Here is a 17,456-nt window from a genome sequence, read left to right on the forward strand (position 1 = left end):
ATATGTGTGGGGTGCGGTGGGGAGCATATTCAGTCTTTACTGGTTAATAGAAGCATTCCCCGTCCTTCATGTTAGTGCTGTTTGCTTTTTATGCCTGCACACAGAAAGTGGTTGAAAATTGAAAGAAAGTCTAGGGTTTCAAATTTAGTTAACAGGAGTTTGTCTTCATCAGGCAGGAGGATCTAGCTGCCCCCATAGCCCAGGCATAGAACAGCCTGCAGTGTTCTGTGATGGAAAAATATCTGAAGGGCTTTTCTATTTGTAGTGTGGCAAATCCAGGCTGGCATGGCCTCTGGGGAGTGATGCCTTGGTTAGGTGGTGGTGTCTCTTCCATGTGTCTTGTTTAGAATAAATTAGGGTGACAGTGTGTTTTCGTATCATACCTTCACCACTATTCAAGGATTAAGTGCTATTCATCATTAAGCATTGAGGTCTCCTGATCCAGCTGAGCCCCAGCACCCCTTCTCACCCTGTACCCCAGTGCAACTTCCCCACAGTCTGTCCTTCTCACATTGTTTCTGCCTATCCTGAAGGTTTTGTTTTTCCTATTCCTCCTTAGCCTGTACTCAAGGGAAACAAGCTTCCTTGTTTCCCTCCTTTGTACTCCCTCAGTTCTGTGGCGTCAAGTGCCAGAAGAGCAGAGAAGATAGGGTCCACCCCATCTCCAGACCCCAAGCACCGTTTCCTCTTAGAGCCAGCCGTTACAGTGTCTTTTTATTTCTTGAGGATTTAAAAATTGTTTAATGCTATTCACTTCTAGTTAATTGTGATTGTTTTCATTGTTGGCCTGATTTCTATAGGAGAGCCAAAGAGCAGTACTTACTTTCAGAATGGAAATAGCCCAGAAGACTCACACTTGGGATTGCCAGCAAGGTCTCCTTCAGTGACTGTACTGATGTTAGAGGAGGGTAATGAATGGAGGACTTATGAGGTGAGGCTGTGTGAGGGCAATGGGACGGGACAGATCCGCAAGCAGCGAATAGCCAAACAAGTGAATGATAAACATGCCCTCCTTAACCTGCAGATTCAAAGGGGACATTGTAGGTCATCCTATTATATATTTCACTTCTGTAGCTTCATGAAGTAAGTTTAACTGCTGACTTCAGGAATGGGCTGAACAGACTGAAATGCAACCTGCAATTGCGCTGTTGAAGATCTAGGCACCTCTTTTACTGTGGCATCTGAGTTGGGTCTCTGTCACTTGCAACCTAAGAGTACTGACAAATACTTTGGTGCCTGAGGGCAAGTGTCAGAGACCCAACTTGAAATAGCTTAGGCTAGAAGGGGCGTGACTTGCCTTATGTGACCCCACATCCTGTGCTAAAAGGGTGTGGCTATAGCAGGGCCTCAGGGATCCCTGGAATCAGCACCCCCCAACCCCGTTCCCACCCCCGCCTCTGTTCCCTCTCTCAAACCAGCTAGAACTGGGTCTTGGGCAGCTACCAGGCTCCTGGTTTCCCAGTTCTCACCCAGAGAGGAAGGTCTACCTTCCCTCCCCCAACTCTAAAAATCCTAGAGTCTCTGAATAGCCCTGATGCAGAGACATTTCCACCTCTAGGGGAGCAGCTGTTACCAGAATGACCTGGTTGGAGTGGGTGGGGAGGGTAGGAGGGAAGGCTGTGCCCTGTTGATCAGACCACTTATGGATCCACTACTGGAGTACCAGGCCACAGCATTCTGCTCAAGGAAATGGGAGGCCTGCCTTCATGTGGGCCAGCACCACCTCTCTGTTGGACTGCAGACAAAAAAAAAAATCCTTTTTTTGAATACACAGTGTTTGAGTAATGGCCAAATATGATAGTTAGGGCAGCAGAAATAATTTCGTGGCTTTCCTTCCACTCCCTTCTAGGGCGTCAGAGTTCACAGAATCTATGTCATTAACATATTTATATATTCCTTATTCTGAAAAGTATTAAGACACTGGATGCCTGGGTAAGGAAAGAGATTCACAAGCCAAATGGCACCACTGCGATCATTGTAAATGACGTCTCCAACATTCCAGAATGTGAGAGTCCAAGTTTCCCTATTTCAAAACTGAGTCAAAGAACCAATGAATATGTAGTAAGCCAACTTTTGGCAATTCATTCTTTCTAGGTTAACAACAGGGATTAAATATAACCATGAATAGAACCTGTTCTCTTACTCACTCTAAAGATATTTTTCATAACCAGTTCCTTTGTATATGGGCCTCCCTTTTGCTTTTTGCATCGGATTTTTTTTTTTTTTGAGGCAGAGTCTCCTTCTGTTGCCCAGGCTGGAGTGCAGTGGCGTGATCTCACCTCACTGCAAACTCTGCTTCCCAGATTCAAGTGATTCTCCTGCTTCAGCCTCCCGAGTAGTAGCTGGGATTACAGGCGTCTGCTACCATGCCTGGCTAATTTTTGTATTTTTTAGTAGAGACAGGGTTTCACCATGTTGACCAGGCTGGTCTTGAACTCCTGACTTCAGGTGATCCGCCTGCCTCGGGCTTCCAAAGTGCTAGGATTACAGGCGTGAGCCACCATGCTCAGACTTCATTAGATCTTTTTTTTTTTTTTTTTTTTGAGACTGAATCTTGCTTTGTCACCAGGCCTGAGTCCAGTGGCGTGATCTCAGCTCACTGCAACCTCCACCTCCTGGGTTCAAGTGATTCTCCTGCCTCAGCTTCTCAAGTAGCTGGGACTACAGGTGTGCACCACCACACCCAGCTAATTTTTGTATTTTTAGTAGAGATGGGGTTTCACCATGTTGGCCAGGATGGTCTCGATCTCTTGACCTCGTGATGCACCCGCCCCTGCCTCCCAAAGTGCTGGGATTATAGGCATAAGCCACCCACACCCGGGCCATTGGATCTTTTTAAGAACAACTTCACTGAGATAGAACTTACTTTCTGTAAAATTCACTAATTTTAGTATACAATTCAATTACTTTTAGTAAATTAACAGAATTTTGCTGTCATCACCACCATCTAGTTTTAGAACATTTCCCTCACCCTAGAAAGATCCTTTATGGCATTTGCAATTACTTCCTGTTAGCGTTCCCAGCCCTGGACAACCACCAATCTACTTTTTGTCTTTATAAATTTACCTTTTCTAGACATGTCTTAGAAATAGAATCCTGGCCAGGCGTGGTGGCTCATGCCTCTAATCCCAGCACTTTGGGAGGCACAGGCCGGAGGAACGTTTGAGGCCAGCAGTGCAAGACCAGCCTGGGCAACACAGCGAGACTCTGTTTCTACAAGAAATACAAAAATTAGCTGGGTGTGGTGATGCACACCTGTAGTCCCAGCTACTCAGGAGGCTGAGGTGGGAGGATCACTTGAGCCCAGGAGTTTGAGGCTGCAGAGAGCTATGATGGTGCCACTGCACTCCAGCCTGGGCAACAGAGCAAGACTCTGTCTCTTAAAAAAAAAAGAAAAAAGAAAAAGAAAGGAGTGGAATCATATAATGTGTGGTCTTTTCTGTCTGCCTTTCACTCAGCAAAATATGTTTGAGCTTCATCCATGCTTCACCATGGATCAGCGTGCTATTCCTTTTTATTGCTGGGTAGTATTCCATTATATGGAATTGCCACAGATTATTTACCTAGTTGACAGACAGTTCTGTTGTTTTACTTTTTCCACAATTACGAACGCTACTTCTATAAATATTCAGTCTTTGTGTGGACATATGTTCTCATTTCTCTCATAGGTGGGAACAGCATTGCTGAGTCATGTGGTAAAGGTATATTTAACTCTGTAAGGAATTGTCACACTGCATTTCACAATGACTATACCATTTTACATTTTCACCAATACTGTTTGAGGATTGGATCTCTATGTTTAAATTTGATGGGCTCTTTTGGGTTTCAAGATAGGTGAAACTTAAGGAATGGACTTTGGAGGAAGACGTGAAGGGGCTTACCCATACATAGTCACTTGGGGTCAGTTGCTGGGCACTGTGTGAGGTGGTTTTTCTCTTCAGAGGTGAACACGGTGGTGTGTTTAGAAGGTGGTATTGTAATGAACATCAAAAGATAGGTAACACAGAACAGGACAAGCATTTTAGAGGTCATCTTAAAAATAACCTCGATTTAAGGGATAATTGCATGGAGTTTCTTAGTCCTAGAGTGATTTTTATATTCCAGAGGTAGCTTGTTTTGATTAAGCCATGCTTTTTAAATTGGATGGATTTAGGGCAGGAGGTAACCTTGGGACTTTTCTTTGGTAGGCTTATTGGAGCATGTGAGTCGTGGATTTGACAGACCAGAAAGTAGTGCTGCCAGAACCACAGCCAATTTTGTGTCAGTCAGTGCCGCTGGCTCTGGCTGATTCATTGACTAAGATCAATCCTGGTTGATGGCAGGTTTTATTCTCAAAGAAGAATGATATATTTGGTTTCCAAGAGAAATGTCATCTCCTGGATAAAGGCAAGTTGTGAACATAAGAGATGAATGGTCTCAAAAGAGTTTTACTACGTGATCATTATGATACAGTATCTAAATGACATTTATGGTTTAAAAAGAATGTGCTCATTTATTTTCTTGGAAAAAAATCTGAGATTTTAAAGTATTTTAGAAAGGATTCATTGCCAAGATGACATTATTGTTATGTCTTTCTCCCCCTAACTTTATCTGGGCAGTCTTTTAACAAACCTGTACCTTTGTTAATTCATAAAAGAAAGTTTACTTGTTTATTCATTCATAATGTATCTGGTTTGCTGAATAAAGAAGATTTATAAGATAGTAATCATAAAGCAGCTTTGTTTTGTATCCCCCTGTCTGAAAGTTATTTTGTGAGGTTAGTATATTCCTTGTCTCTGGATGAAATCTATGACATTCCTATTTTTTTTTTTTTTTTGAGACACAGTTTCACTCTGTCACGCAGGATGGAGTGCAGTGGCACAATCTCAGCCCACAGCAACCTTCGTCTCCTGGGTTCAAGTGATTCTTTGCCTCAGCCTCCCCAGTAGCTGGGATTATGGGTGCGTACCACCATGCCCGGCTCATTTTTGTAATTTTAGTAGAGATGAGGTTTTGCCGTGTTGGCCAGGCTGGTCTCGAACTTCTGACCTCAAGTGATCCACCCGCCTTGCCCTTCCAAAGTGCTGGGATTACAGGCGTGAGCCACCACACCTGGCCATTTCTTTTTTTTTAAATGGGGTCTCACTCTGTCTCCCAGGCTGGAGTATAGTGACAATCATAGCTCCCTGTAGCCTCAAACTCCTGGGCTCAAGTGATCCTCTTGCCTCAGCCTCCCAAGTACCTGGGCCTACAGGTGCTCGCCACCATACCCAGCTAATTTACTTTTATTTTTGTAGAGATGGGGATCTCACTATGTTGCCCAGGCTGGTCTCAGGCTCAAGCGATCTTCCCACCTTGGCCTCCCAAAGTGGTGGGATTATAGGCATGAGCCACTGCACCCAGCCTCTGACTTTTCTGATTATTCTTAGATTTTTAAAAAAGTTCTGCAGTCAGTTTCAACTACTAAGTACTCTTAATTCAGAATTTAGAGTCCTCAGTGTCGGTGCAAAAGTAATCGTGGTTTTTGTTATTTTAATGGCAAAAACTGTGATTACTTTTGCACCAATCTAATAACAATAAAAAGTTGAAATTTGATTTAAAGTTAAATAGCTCTCCCTTTTCTCTTTGTCCCTACTTCATCCTGCGACCCTGCCTCCTGCATCTTCCTATCACAGTTGGAAATCCCTCTAGGGATCGCTGTATGGTAAAACTAGGGGTAGGGCAGCGGAAGATAAGAAGTTAGAGGGATAAAAAAGTTTTTTTTTTTTTTTTTTGTTTTTTGAGACACAGTCTCACTCTGTCACCCTGCCTGGAGTGCAGTGGCACGATCTCGGCTCACCGCAACCTCCTTCCCAGGTTTAAGCAATCCTCATGCCTTAGCCTCCCGAGTAGCTGGGATTACAGGTGCCTGCCACCACATCCAGCTGAAAATTCTTATTTGACTGGTACTATAGCATGATAGTGCCATGTTCTGAGTTTGACAGATGTTTGTTTTACTCTTAGTTCTGGGCATGTTATGGACTGAATTGTGCCCCTCCACCCCATTTCTAAGTCCTAACCCCCAGTTTCTCAGAATGTACCTGTATTTGGAGATAGGACCTTTGTAGGGGTAATTAAGGTAAAATAAGGTCATATGGGTGGACTCTAATCCAGTATGACTGGTGTCCTCATAAGATGAAGCAATTAGGATGCAGACACACACGGAAGACCATATGAAAACACAGGGCGAAGGCATCCATTTATAGCCTACGAAGAAAGGCCTCAGAAGGAAACCAACCCTATTGACACCTTGATCTTGGGCTTTATTTTGTGTTGTTTAAACTACGCAGTCTGTGGTACTTTGCTGTGGCAGCCCTGGCACACCAGCAGAGGGGCCTCTTGGAGATCTCCCTCTTCTTACTCCATTCCTGGACCATCACTGCAGACCCCTCTTCTGCAATTCCCTTGATGAATGTCATGTGATTGCCTCCAGTTTGTTGCTTCTCCATCAGGGAATCCGCTTCCCTCTGCCCTCTTTGTCCTTCCAATCTACCCTATTACACAGAATCTAATACCACTTATTTCCCTCTATTGTGAGTTGCCTACACATGCTCCATAGGAAACACATATTAATGCACAAGTAAACTCCAGCATTCAGGCTGATAACAACACAACAGCAAGCTCTCCTTCACTTCCATCCTTGAAGCACAAGCCAGTTTCTCTCCATTTTAGATTTTTCAGGTGTGGATCAGACACCTGTCCAACCTCTTCAGTCCTGTAAGCCTCTCATGAGGTTGAGTAGGTGTGGTAGGAATCATTGCATAGCTCTCTCTAAAGGAAGACCCTCCCACAATCCACACATTCTGACCCTTTTAGACCTGGACATGAGTAAGAGCCCTGTTACCAGTTTTCAGCTGAATCCTTTGAAAATTTGCACCATGGGCTAAAATGACTGTGGTATGTCTGTGTTTCCAATGTAACCGTAGTGCTTATTCATTCATTCATCATTGATTCATTCAGGCAGTGCAAAGTTTCACTAAGTGTTGACTATGAAGAGAGCCTTGCTGAGGCCAGAGGTGAAACCCTGACCCTGCTAGGATGGACGTTTTCTGTCGTGAGGAGCTCCCTGACTAGAAGTGGAGTAAGGTCTCACATGAAATAACATAGCAGGCATATTGATTTGTGGGGAGAATCCCTGGCTTGCCCCATAGTTCTAGAATCAGGCTGAGAAAATCTCTGTCCTAAGAATTTGCCTCCAGGGTACTAGCTGATGATCCTTGCTCTCCTCTGACCCTAACGTTGCATTATTGAAAATGGTCAGCATCTTCAGGTAGGCTTAGCACGTGACTGGGGGGATGCTGCATGAGGACAGCAGTAATGAGAGGGAAGGGGGCAGGTGGGAAGGAAAAAGGAGGGGCATCCTGGTAAGATTTCACAGGCTAAATGAGCTGGGTTTTTAAAAACCTTAGTGCTTTTCTCTTGTACATGGTGAAACCCAATTACTATGTTGCGTTTGTACAAATATCCCAATGACACTAACCCGTGTCGGAGAGCTCACCCTCCTCAGTACACTTGGGATCCACGAGAGCCTTGCTGAGGTCAGAGGTGAGGTCTAAAGTCTATCCAAGCACTTTATCCTATATCTTTGTTCTGCGTGTTCACCTGTAAAACATTTATTGATTATATGCCAATGGCCAGGGCTCAAGTACAGGCAAAATGAAAATACTCTATTCCAAAGTAAGTAGGTAGTCTGGAACGTAAATTTTCAAATCGGCTTAAAACTGATAACAGGGTTCTTGAATCCCTCACTCACACCCAGGGTCCAAAGGAGTCAGACTGGGGGAGGATCTTTCTTTGCAGAGAGCTATGCAGTGATTCCTACCACCCCTACTGTCTTAGTCCATTTTCTGTTGCTATAACAGAATACCACAGACTGGGTAATTTACAGAGAAAAGAAGCTTATTGGGTTCATAGTTCTGGAGTTTGAGAAGCCCAAGGACATGGTGCTGGTCCCTAGCAAGGGACATCTGGTGGCATAAGGTGGATGCGAAAGAGACCATAAGAGCAAGCCTAGCTCACTTTTATAATAACGGGCTCTGGCAAGAACTAACTCACTCCCGTAATAAAGCATGAATCCATTCAGAAGGGTAGAACCCTCATGACCCAATCACTCTTAAAGTCCTCATCCCTTAATACTGTTACATTGGCAATTAAGTTTCCAGCACATGAACTTCTGGAGGACACATTCACACCATAGCTTATGGGACCACTTGGGGAGATTGAACAGGAGGTGTCAGACCCTTACCTGGAAAATCTAAGAAGGGAGTCCCCTATCTTGTGAGAGAGATGGACAAAATGCCCTTTCCTCCTTCACCTGTCCAAATCCCGTGTTTCCTTTAAGTTCAATTAGAACCCTGCTCCCATTTAGGAAGACTTCTCTGATTTTTTTCTAGCACTTCAAGATTCTCACTCTTTGAATTTCTACAGTATTTAACACCTACTTATAAGATGATTTTTTAATTATTCTTTATTCATATCCTCAGTCAGTTTGGAGTCCTCTGGGCCTACTCATATAAGCTGAGTGTTTGTATGTATTTAAGATTCTGTCTTTTCTAGAACAGTACAAATCTGCTGTAAAGTAAATTGGGCAAGAGGGAACAGTACCCGTTGGGCCCTGCTGCCCATTTTTATATTCTTCCAGAAGCAGCAACATAACTCACAGCATAGCCCTGTCTGAGAGGCAGAGATTGAAGCAGCTTCCACCCACTGGGAGGAGTTTGGATGGCGTGAGGTGCTGTGTTGTTAAGGTACCTTCATTGGGAAGGTTGGTCTGGAGAGACCTTTGACAGAATGTATTTGTTTTGCTGGATTGAGAGAATTGAATGTTTATACAGCTTTGGTTAAAATTCCATTTTGGTTGCAGAGAGATTATTGTCTGAAGAAATACTCAAGCACTTGAGTGAGAAGAGATAGACGCTGACAAGGAGAGAAGGAGTGTATTTTAGTTTCTTATGCTTGTTCAGCACTTGGTCTGTGGTATGGATTTTAAGTCTGATGTCCTTTTTAACTTGGAAGAAAATGTCCTGAAGTCTATTTAGAGACACGTGTTAGTTAGTGTTCTGGTTTGGCTGAGAATTCTGTAGATGTATTCCCATATTCCGTGATGGAATATTATTATTATTTTTTTCGAGACAGGGTCTCACTCTTTCATCCAGGCTGAAGTGCAGTGGCATGATCATGGCTCACTGTAGCTTTGAACTCCCAGGCTCAAGTGACCCTTCCACCTCATCCTCCTGAGTAGCTAGGACTACGGGCATGTGCCACCACCCCTGGCTAATTAAAAAAATTTTTTTTTGTAGAGATAGGGTCTCGCTATGGTGCCCAGGCTGGTCTTGAATGCTTGGTCTTAAGCAGTCTTTCCACCTCAGCTTCCCAAAATGTTGGGATTACAGACGTGAGTTGCTGTGCCCACCCGGCTGCATTTCTTTTTTCATCAGTCTAGCGGTTTCTAACCTGGAATTTTCTTTCTTTCTTTCTTCTTCTTTTTTTTTTTTTTTTGAGATGGAGTTTCGCTCTTGTTGCCCAGGCTGGAGTGCGGTGGCACGATCTTGGCTCACTGCAACCTCCGCCTCCTGGGCCCAAGCGATTCTCCTGCCTCAGCCTCCACAGTATCTGGGATTACAGGCATGCGCCACCACACCTGGCTAATTTTGTATTTTTAGTAGAGACAGGGTTTCACCATGTTGATCAGGCCGGTCTTGAACTTCCGACCTCAAATCATCCACCCGCCTCGGCCTCCCAAAGTGCTGGGATTACGGGCGTGAGCCACCGTACCTGGCTAACCTGGAATTTTCTTAATCCTAAACATTGGAGGATGTAATAGAGATTATTAAGCTTTTTAAAAAAATAACAGCTTTGTTGAGATATCATTCATATACCATTCACTTCACCTCCTGAAAGTATACAAATGAATGGTTTTTAGTATGTATTTCACAGGTTGTGCAACCGTTACAGCAGTAAATCTTAGAACATTTTCATTACACCCAAAAGAAAACCCCATATCCATTGTAAGGGGTTTTTTTTTTTTTAAATACTCAAAGAAGTTTAACTGTTTGTGATAAAGCTGTATAGGCTAGGCTAATATCAAGGTTTTAAAATTCAGGCTAAGATTGGAAGTTAAATTATTTTTTTAAAGGGAAAATGAATTAATAAATTAACAATGTTGCATCCAGTCTTTCAAATGAGATGGAAACAAGCATGTACATCTCTGCTTTGCTCCATCCTCACTTATCAATATGACATCCATTCTGTGATGAGTGGTGGCCAGTGATGATTGGTGGCCAGTGATGATTGGTGGCCAGTGATGGATGCCATATTTCAGGGACTTATTTTGAATTAAATGAGTAATAAACTGACTAATATTTCTGCTCAGTGGGTAGGTGTGCTTTATTCTGTTTGAAATGGGAGAACTTAGTTCAGAGAGTTTTTCCATAGATGCATGATCCTTTTTGGTACATACTCGAATTAGGTTGCTGTGCAGCTAATTCAGCTTTGCTGTATTTCTTTTGAAGTAAGCATCCTGATTTAATGGCTTTTCCAAGGACTGCCTTTAGTGTGGCCTTGCTAAACTGACAGATGTCACTTTACTCAACATAGGCTGTAGCTCAGCCTGGGCTTTAGAAGTTTGGGATTGAAAATGAGACTGTAAGATCCCAGTTGGCCCAAGGAAGGCAAGTCCATTTACTCATGATTCATCTTGAGGAAGAGGAGATGCTGAGACAGCTGGCACCTGGCATTATTCCAGGGGCCACATTACTTTCCGCCAGCCATGGCTTCCAGGTGTTAGATCCTTTCATGAATACCAGGAAAGCAGTGATCTATTAATAACTTTACCCCAGCTACAGTTCATGCTTCTAGAGTTACCATTGTGTGGATTTCCAAAACTTCTTTTCCTTTGACATTTATCTTTATTATTGTGGAATTATGCCCATGGGCCACCCAGCTCTCACACACCCAAAGCCACAGACTCCAGGAAGACACTCAGTTTGGCGGTTAATCCCTTCCCTTGGGAACTTTTGGAATTATTACTTTATTTATTTAATCCTCTTCAAATAAGAGTTTGTATACTTTTCACTGCATGCTTAAAAAAAAAAGAAAAGCCAAAGACAAATACACAGAAAAACTAACACAACACCGACGAAACCCCGATGACCTCAAACAAAAATCTTACCCGCTGTTGCCTGAGACTTTGTGCTCTCTGAATATGTGAACGAAGGAATGCTTTGAGTGGCTCTGCTGTGGGGAACTGCACAGTTTTGGATTATCCAATATGTGGCCTCTCTTTTCTCCCTTTCCTGCTGGACTGATTTGTCCTGTTTCCTTGGTTATTAGTACTTCCACAAGAAGGGAGAAGGAATTAAATTCGAAGGACGATTCCTTCTTTTTTTTTTTTTTTTTTTTTTGAGACGGAGTCTCACTCTGTTGCCCAAGGGGCAGTGCAGTGGCGCGATCTCGGCTCACTGCAAGCTCCGCCTCCCGGGTTCACGCCATTCTCCTGCCTCAGCCTCCCGAGTAGCTGGGACTACAGGCGCCCGCCACCACGCCCGGCTAATTTTTTCTATTTTTAGCAGAGACGGGGTTTCACCGTGTTAGCCAGGATGGTCTCGATTTCCTGACCTCGTGATGCGCCCGCCTCGGCCTCCCAAAGTGCTGGGATTACAGGCGTGAGCCACCGTGCCCGGCCGGCGATTTCCACTTTCTAGCAACAGTTGGTGTAGAAACCCTGGCCCAGCCAGCGACAGTTTGGGAATATCTGTTTATCATTATTTCTACTTTGATTCCTCAAAAGGTGATTCTGTTTTGACGTGAAAAAAACAACCCAACTTTGGTTTATGAACCAGCCCAACTCTGACAAGTGTGTTCCTGTTCCGCCTACATCAGTTCTAGGTTCTGTAACTTCAGTGTGCAAAAGATTCAACCAAGGAAGTTCCTGGGCTCTACCCCTTGAGATTCAGTTTTAATAGGACAGGGGCTAAAAGATTGCATTTAGTCCCCAGGTCCTTCTGATGTGGATTAACTAGGGGCTGACTTTGAGAAACACTGCCCTGGAATTTGCACTTGCTATTCAGGTACCAGCCCAGCCTTTTCTGTGATTAAATGCTTGGCAGTTAACAATGTATAATTATGGTGTGTGTCGTTTCCAAGGCAACATGCATCTGTCACTCCTGCTGAGGCTGGGAAGATTGAAAGGGGCCATGGAGAGGCTGCAGTCACAATGAGGCCTCCAGATTCATGCCATCAAAGTGCTTCATGATGACTGGATTTTCATACCATTTGTCCAAGGGCCCTAATCAATGGCAGCAGCAAGAATGAAAGTAGACACATTGGAAGCCAGAGAGTCACTGGGTGACTTCTGGAGGTAGCAACAAGTGCATGAAGGAGGATGAGTACTGCATTCAGTGGCTTGCACTCCCCACCCATCCTCTCAAGTCAGTTTTGTTCAGAATAATAAGGATGTGGGGGAATGTGAGTTGACCTGGCAAGGCTTCTGAAAACAGTGGTTAACTGTGGTAAACGTGTGCCTGCTATTCCTCAGTTCTCCTCTGGGATGGTGCTGTTAAAAGTCACCTGTTCTCACTTGCAGTAAGCTTGACATGACATTTATTGAGCACTTACTATGTGATGGAAACTTTCATATAGATTATCTTGCCTTTTTGACCTAAGTATATTTTCATTTTTTTTAGTTACATGTGAAGTTTACACATTTTGTACATTTCCAAATTTAATGAAAAAGGTAGCGTCTGTACATGTTTGCTGGGCACAGTGGCTCATGCCTGTAATCCCAGCTCTTAGGGAGGGAGTGGCCGGAGGATAGCTTGAGCCCAGGAGTTTGTGACCTGCCTGGGCAATATAGTGAGACCCCATTCTCCACAAAAAAGGAAAAAAAAAAAAAAAGATAAAGTCTATACATGTTTTAGCACAGGATTTGGCTTTTTGGTTTTAGTTGTAAAACTGTATAGGGCAGTGCTGGATGGAACTGGAGGCTGTTATTCCAAGTGAAGTAACTCAGGAATGGAAAATCAAATATCGTATGTTCTTACTTGTAAGTGGGAACTTAGCTATAAGGATGCAAAAACATACAGAGTGATATAATGAACTGTCAGGACTAGGGGTAGGGGAGGTTAGGAGAGAGGTGAGGGATAAAAGAGAACATATTGATTGCATTAAAATCTCAGAATTCATTGCTAAGGAATTCATGTATCAAAAAACTACCTATACCCCCAAACTATTGAAATTAAAAAAAAAAAACTATATAGGGCAGTGAAAACATTCAGCCACTAGTCAGTCCTTAGGGTCTGGTTCTGAATCTCATCATCAATAGGCTTTGTGACTCAGGCAAGTTTCTAAACTTGTCTGAGGCTCTGTTGCTACTTCTGCGAAATGAGGCGCTTAGGCTAGACGAGCAATCTTGACTTTTGAAGGGTGGCAACTACCTTGTAGAATCCAGTGAAAACTCAGAACCTTCCTCCCTGAGGTAAATGTATACTTGCTAAAAGATAATTACATTCAATTTCCAGGGGGCCACATACCCATCTTAAATGAAGTGATTGCTTAAGATTCAGCTCAACTCAGAATTACTGAGTCCCACAGTACCCTGAGAGTCTTGCATTGTTTAGAGAGGCCCCCTGAGGAATGAGCTATTTGATGAGGGAGGTTTTGTTGTTCCTGGCATTTTTCACTAACTGCCCTGTGCATTCTCGGGAGGGGAGACGGGAACAAACACTGAGAAAAATAAATAGGGAATGAGTGGCATCTGGAATATGAACTGTTTTCCTCATCACTTGTCACAAGGAGGTGGATGGCATGATTGCAGCACAGAAGATATGTCGAGGAATGACTTGAACATAGAGATACAGCATTTTGTACAGTGACAGTTAAGCAGTAACTTAGACTTGCTCTACTTTTAATGTTTGAGAGCTCACTGATACAGAAATCTAAGAAGGTCCAGCTCAGAGAAGCAGAGAATAGAATGGTAGTTACCAGGAGCAGGGGTGGGGGTGTGGGAGTGGGGGTTTGGGGTAGGTGGTTGGGGAGATGTTGGTCAAAGGATGCAGCGTTTCAGTTAAGAGGAATAGACGAAGAGCTCTATTGTACAACATGGTAACTATAGTTAGTGTACTGTATACTTGAAAAATTCCTGAGAGTAGATTTGGAGTGTTCTCATCACGGTGAAATAATAAGTATGTGAGGCAATGCATATGTTAATTAGCTCAATTTAGCCATTCTACAATATATGCATATTTCAAAAGTCATGTTGTACACCATACAAGTATATACAATTTTTATTTGTCAATTAAAATAAATATTAATAAGAAGGAAAAAATTAAAGCTTTGGTTAATTTGAAAATGTCAGAAGCTTCTAGGGAGTATATCATAAGTGGAAATATGTTATTTACCACTCTTCAGCTGTTAACTGACCATCTTCCCAACCCAACCCTGCTCTGTCTCCTTCCCATGACCCAAGTTGTAATCCAATCAGGAGAGAATACCTTATTTGGAAACCTACATATGTCCTTTTTTTCTCTGCTTAGGTGTTGAAAAATCTCGTCTAGAGCTTTGGAAGACTGAATGGACTAAACATGAAGAGCTTGAAAGCGAAGTTCAGGAAGAGTGACGTGAGTATACGGTGACTCACAGTCTGGCTGTTCCTTCTTCTCCACGGAGCTGCAGAAACGCTCCTCCCCACCTTGATAAGGCGCTGCTGGGTTAATAAACTACAGACACTCAAATGCTCGTGGCCCCAGCTCAGGGTAGCTTCTGTAGATGGCATGGTCTAGGTTCCTTGCTGTTTGTGTGCATAGCTTTCAAAAATAAGGTTTTTTTTTGTTGTTTTTTTTTAATTTTGGGGATCTGTGCCTTGTAGAGAAAGGAACCGTCACATTAAACATCTTCAAAGGAAGAATCAGTAAAATCTCAACATTTCTAAAGTTGCCAGAAATCCTGATTCAGAATGTCATTTTTAGAAGAAGCTAGTCTCATGAGGGTGGTTCAGGAATGACATATTAGCATGGTTCATCTTTGGCTTTAGGAAACGTGTTCAACTCTCTGTTAAGGCTTTTGTGGTAAAATGGTATCTATTGCTGCCCGTACCTTTCCTCCCTCCGCATTCCAGGGACTCGTACTCATTTGTTATCCAACCAATCCATAAAAGATTCTGGATTGGAGGAAGCAGTTATGATGTCAGAGTTATGAAACAAAGTCTCCCCTAGGAGAAGAGGGAGAAAAACATAGCAGAGGGGGTTGTACACGATACTATTTTTTTAAAAGGTCACCCTATAAACCCTTCTATGATCCCAGTCTTGTACTAGCTGCATTCCAGATACTTTGAGCAGAGTTGTGGAATGGGAGAAATTAATGGAAGGGAATTAGACAGAAGCCAAGGTATGTCACTCTCAAAATGGGCTTGTTCAGCTATCATTTCAGACGAGGTAATTAAAGATGAACCTGGATTTTATTGCTTTGCCATGAATTATATTTTGACAGCTTGGCACAGCTGCATTTTTGCAATAAATGGAGGCTGTGTCTTTTATGGCTGATATGTAACTTGCATACCTACTTCTGGCTGAAGCTTATCTCCTGAGGCTGCATCATGACATGTAACTTACTACCCTGATAAAACCCAGGCTAGATGAGATGCTTATGGGATGATGGTAAAATACCGACCCACTTAAAGAAAGAACTGGGAAGCATTATGAAAAAAGTTGATCTTACCTTCTTATCCTTTAGGTAAATTAAATAAAACTCAGAGAGAGCAAACAGACTTCGACAAAGACATAAAACTAGCTGTTGGCCAGAGTGGAAGTCCTGGTCATCCGACTTCCGAGAAACCTCCTTCAACCTCATCGTCTGCTGGGTGTATGTTATGTAGCCTACATATCTCCCGTGGCTTTCAGCTAAGGAGAAAAAGGCAATTAAATGGAAAATGTTGCCCAATTCAGCAGCTAGGGGTTTCTAAATTGTGTGACCAGGTTAACAAATGTCTTTTTCTATTCCAAGGGAATCTAGGTAGCTTTCATTTACATAGGTTAAGATTATTTTTAGCAAAATTTCATCAGTCTAGACTTCCATATATATGAACAGGGACCCAGAGGAATGATAGGCACATAAACTTTTGGTTTAAAAATCAAAAACTGGTGGCAGTAGGGAGGGTGTTGCCGGAATCTAGTTAGAAAAACTGAAATATTTCCATGATTTAAAAAAATCCTCTGTAATAACACTAGTAAAAGCTCTGGGATTTGGCAGCAGAAAAGGCTATGATTTTGGCAGTTAGTGCTAAGAGAAGAAATGTTGAGAAGCAGACCTGGGGGAGGAGAGCCTGGGGAGGAGGAAATTGGTATAATGGAGCCCAACAATTTCAAATGGCTCTCCACATCCAAATTGTTTCCCCAAGCACAGAACTGTACAACTAAATGGAGGGAATAAAAAATGACAACAACAACAAAAACATTTCAAAGCCCAGTTTTTTAATCAACCATATGATAATAATGCTAATAATAATTAACCATTAGGAAGTATTAACCAAATGTCGGGAGCTATACTAAGCTTTTCATGTGAAATTCAGTTAATCTTGCCACAAATCTTATGTGGTGGGTATTACTATTAAGCTCATTTTACAGACGAAGAAACTAAGGCCTTAGGGACATGAAGTCATTTGTCTGGGTTCTTAGAACTTTAAGTTCTAGAACCAGTTTTTGCACTAAGGCAGTCTGATTCAAGAGCCCATGTTTCCTGAAAGAGGAATGTTGGGTGGAAAGTCTATTTTAAGAAACTAGGCAATCTGCTGGCACGGTGGCTCACTCCTGTAATCCCAGCACATTGGGAGGCTGAGGCAGGAGGATTCCTTGAGTCCAGGAGTTCAAGAGCAGCCTGGGCAAACATGGTAAAACCCCATCTCCACAAAACAATTAAAAAATTAGCTGCCTATAGGGGGGCACACCTATGGCTCCAGCTACTCGGGAGGCTGAGGTGGGAGGAAGGCTTGAGCCCAAGAGGTCAAGGCCACAGTGAATTGTGTTCACGCCGCTGCACTCCAGTCTGGGTAACAGAGCAAGGCCCTGTCTCAAAAAACAAAAACAAACTGAACAATCTAGGGAGTAGCTTTAAAAGCGACTTAAACTCAGACCTAGGTTTGTGGCCCTGGACAAGTCTCTTACTCTTCTGAACCTCAGATTCCTCACTAGAAAAGTGGAGGAAATGATATTAGCCCCGTAAGGTTGGGGTGACAGTTAAATGCATTAAATGAATGTTGGCAGGGTGTGGTGACTCACGCCTGTAATCCCAGCACTTTGGGAAGCTGAGGCAGAAGGATCACCTGAGATTGAGAGTTCGAGACCATCCTGACCAACATAGAGAAACCCCGTCTGTACTAAAAATACAAAATTAGCCGGGTGTAGTGGCGCATGTCTGTAATCCCAGCTACTCAGGAGGCTGAGGCAGGA

The 17,456-nt window shown here is 43.0% G+C and overlaps 1 protein-coding gene across 12 annotated transcripts in view; it reads left to right on the forward strand.

Moving 5' to 3' along the window:
- RAI14 (retinoic acid induced 14) overlaps positions 1–17,456 on the forward strand; it is a 176,230-nt gene that overhangs the window by 15,928 nt on the left and 142,846 nt on the right. For 9 of the 12 annotated variants that reach the window (XM_002815478.5, XM_002815479.5, XM_009240629.3 and 6 more), the window contains one exon: positions 14,550–14,633. In XM_002815478.5, the coding sequence (XP_002815524.3) occupies positions 14,598–14,633 (36 nt within the window). In that variant the 5' untranslated portion in view covers positions 14,550–14,597. Of the gene's footprint in view, positions 1–12,183; positions 12,601–14,549; positions 14,634–17,456 lie in introns of those variants that run through there. The other 3 variants (XM_054555460.1, XM_063724084.1, XM_054555459.1) reach the window with 2 other exon arrangements.

The sequence above is a fragment of the Pongo abelii genome, chromosome 4 (genome assembly GCF_028885655.2).
Source record: "Pongo abelii isolate AG06213 chromosome 4, NHGRI_mPonAbe1-v2.0_pri, whole genome shotgun sequence".
Taxonomy (NCBI): Eukaryota; Metazoa; Chordata; class Mammalia; order Primates; family Hominidae; genus Pongo; species Pongo abelii.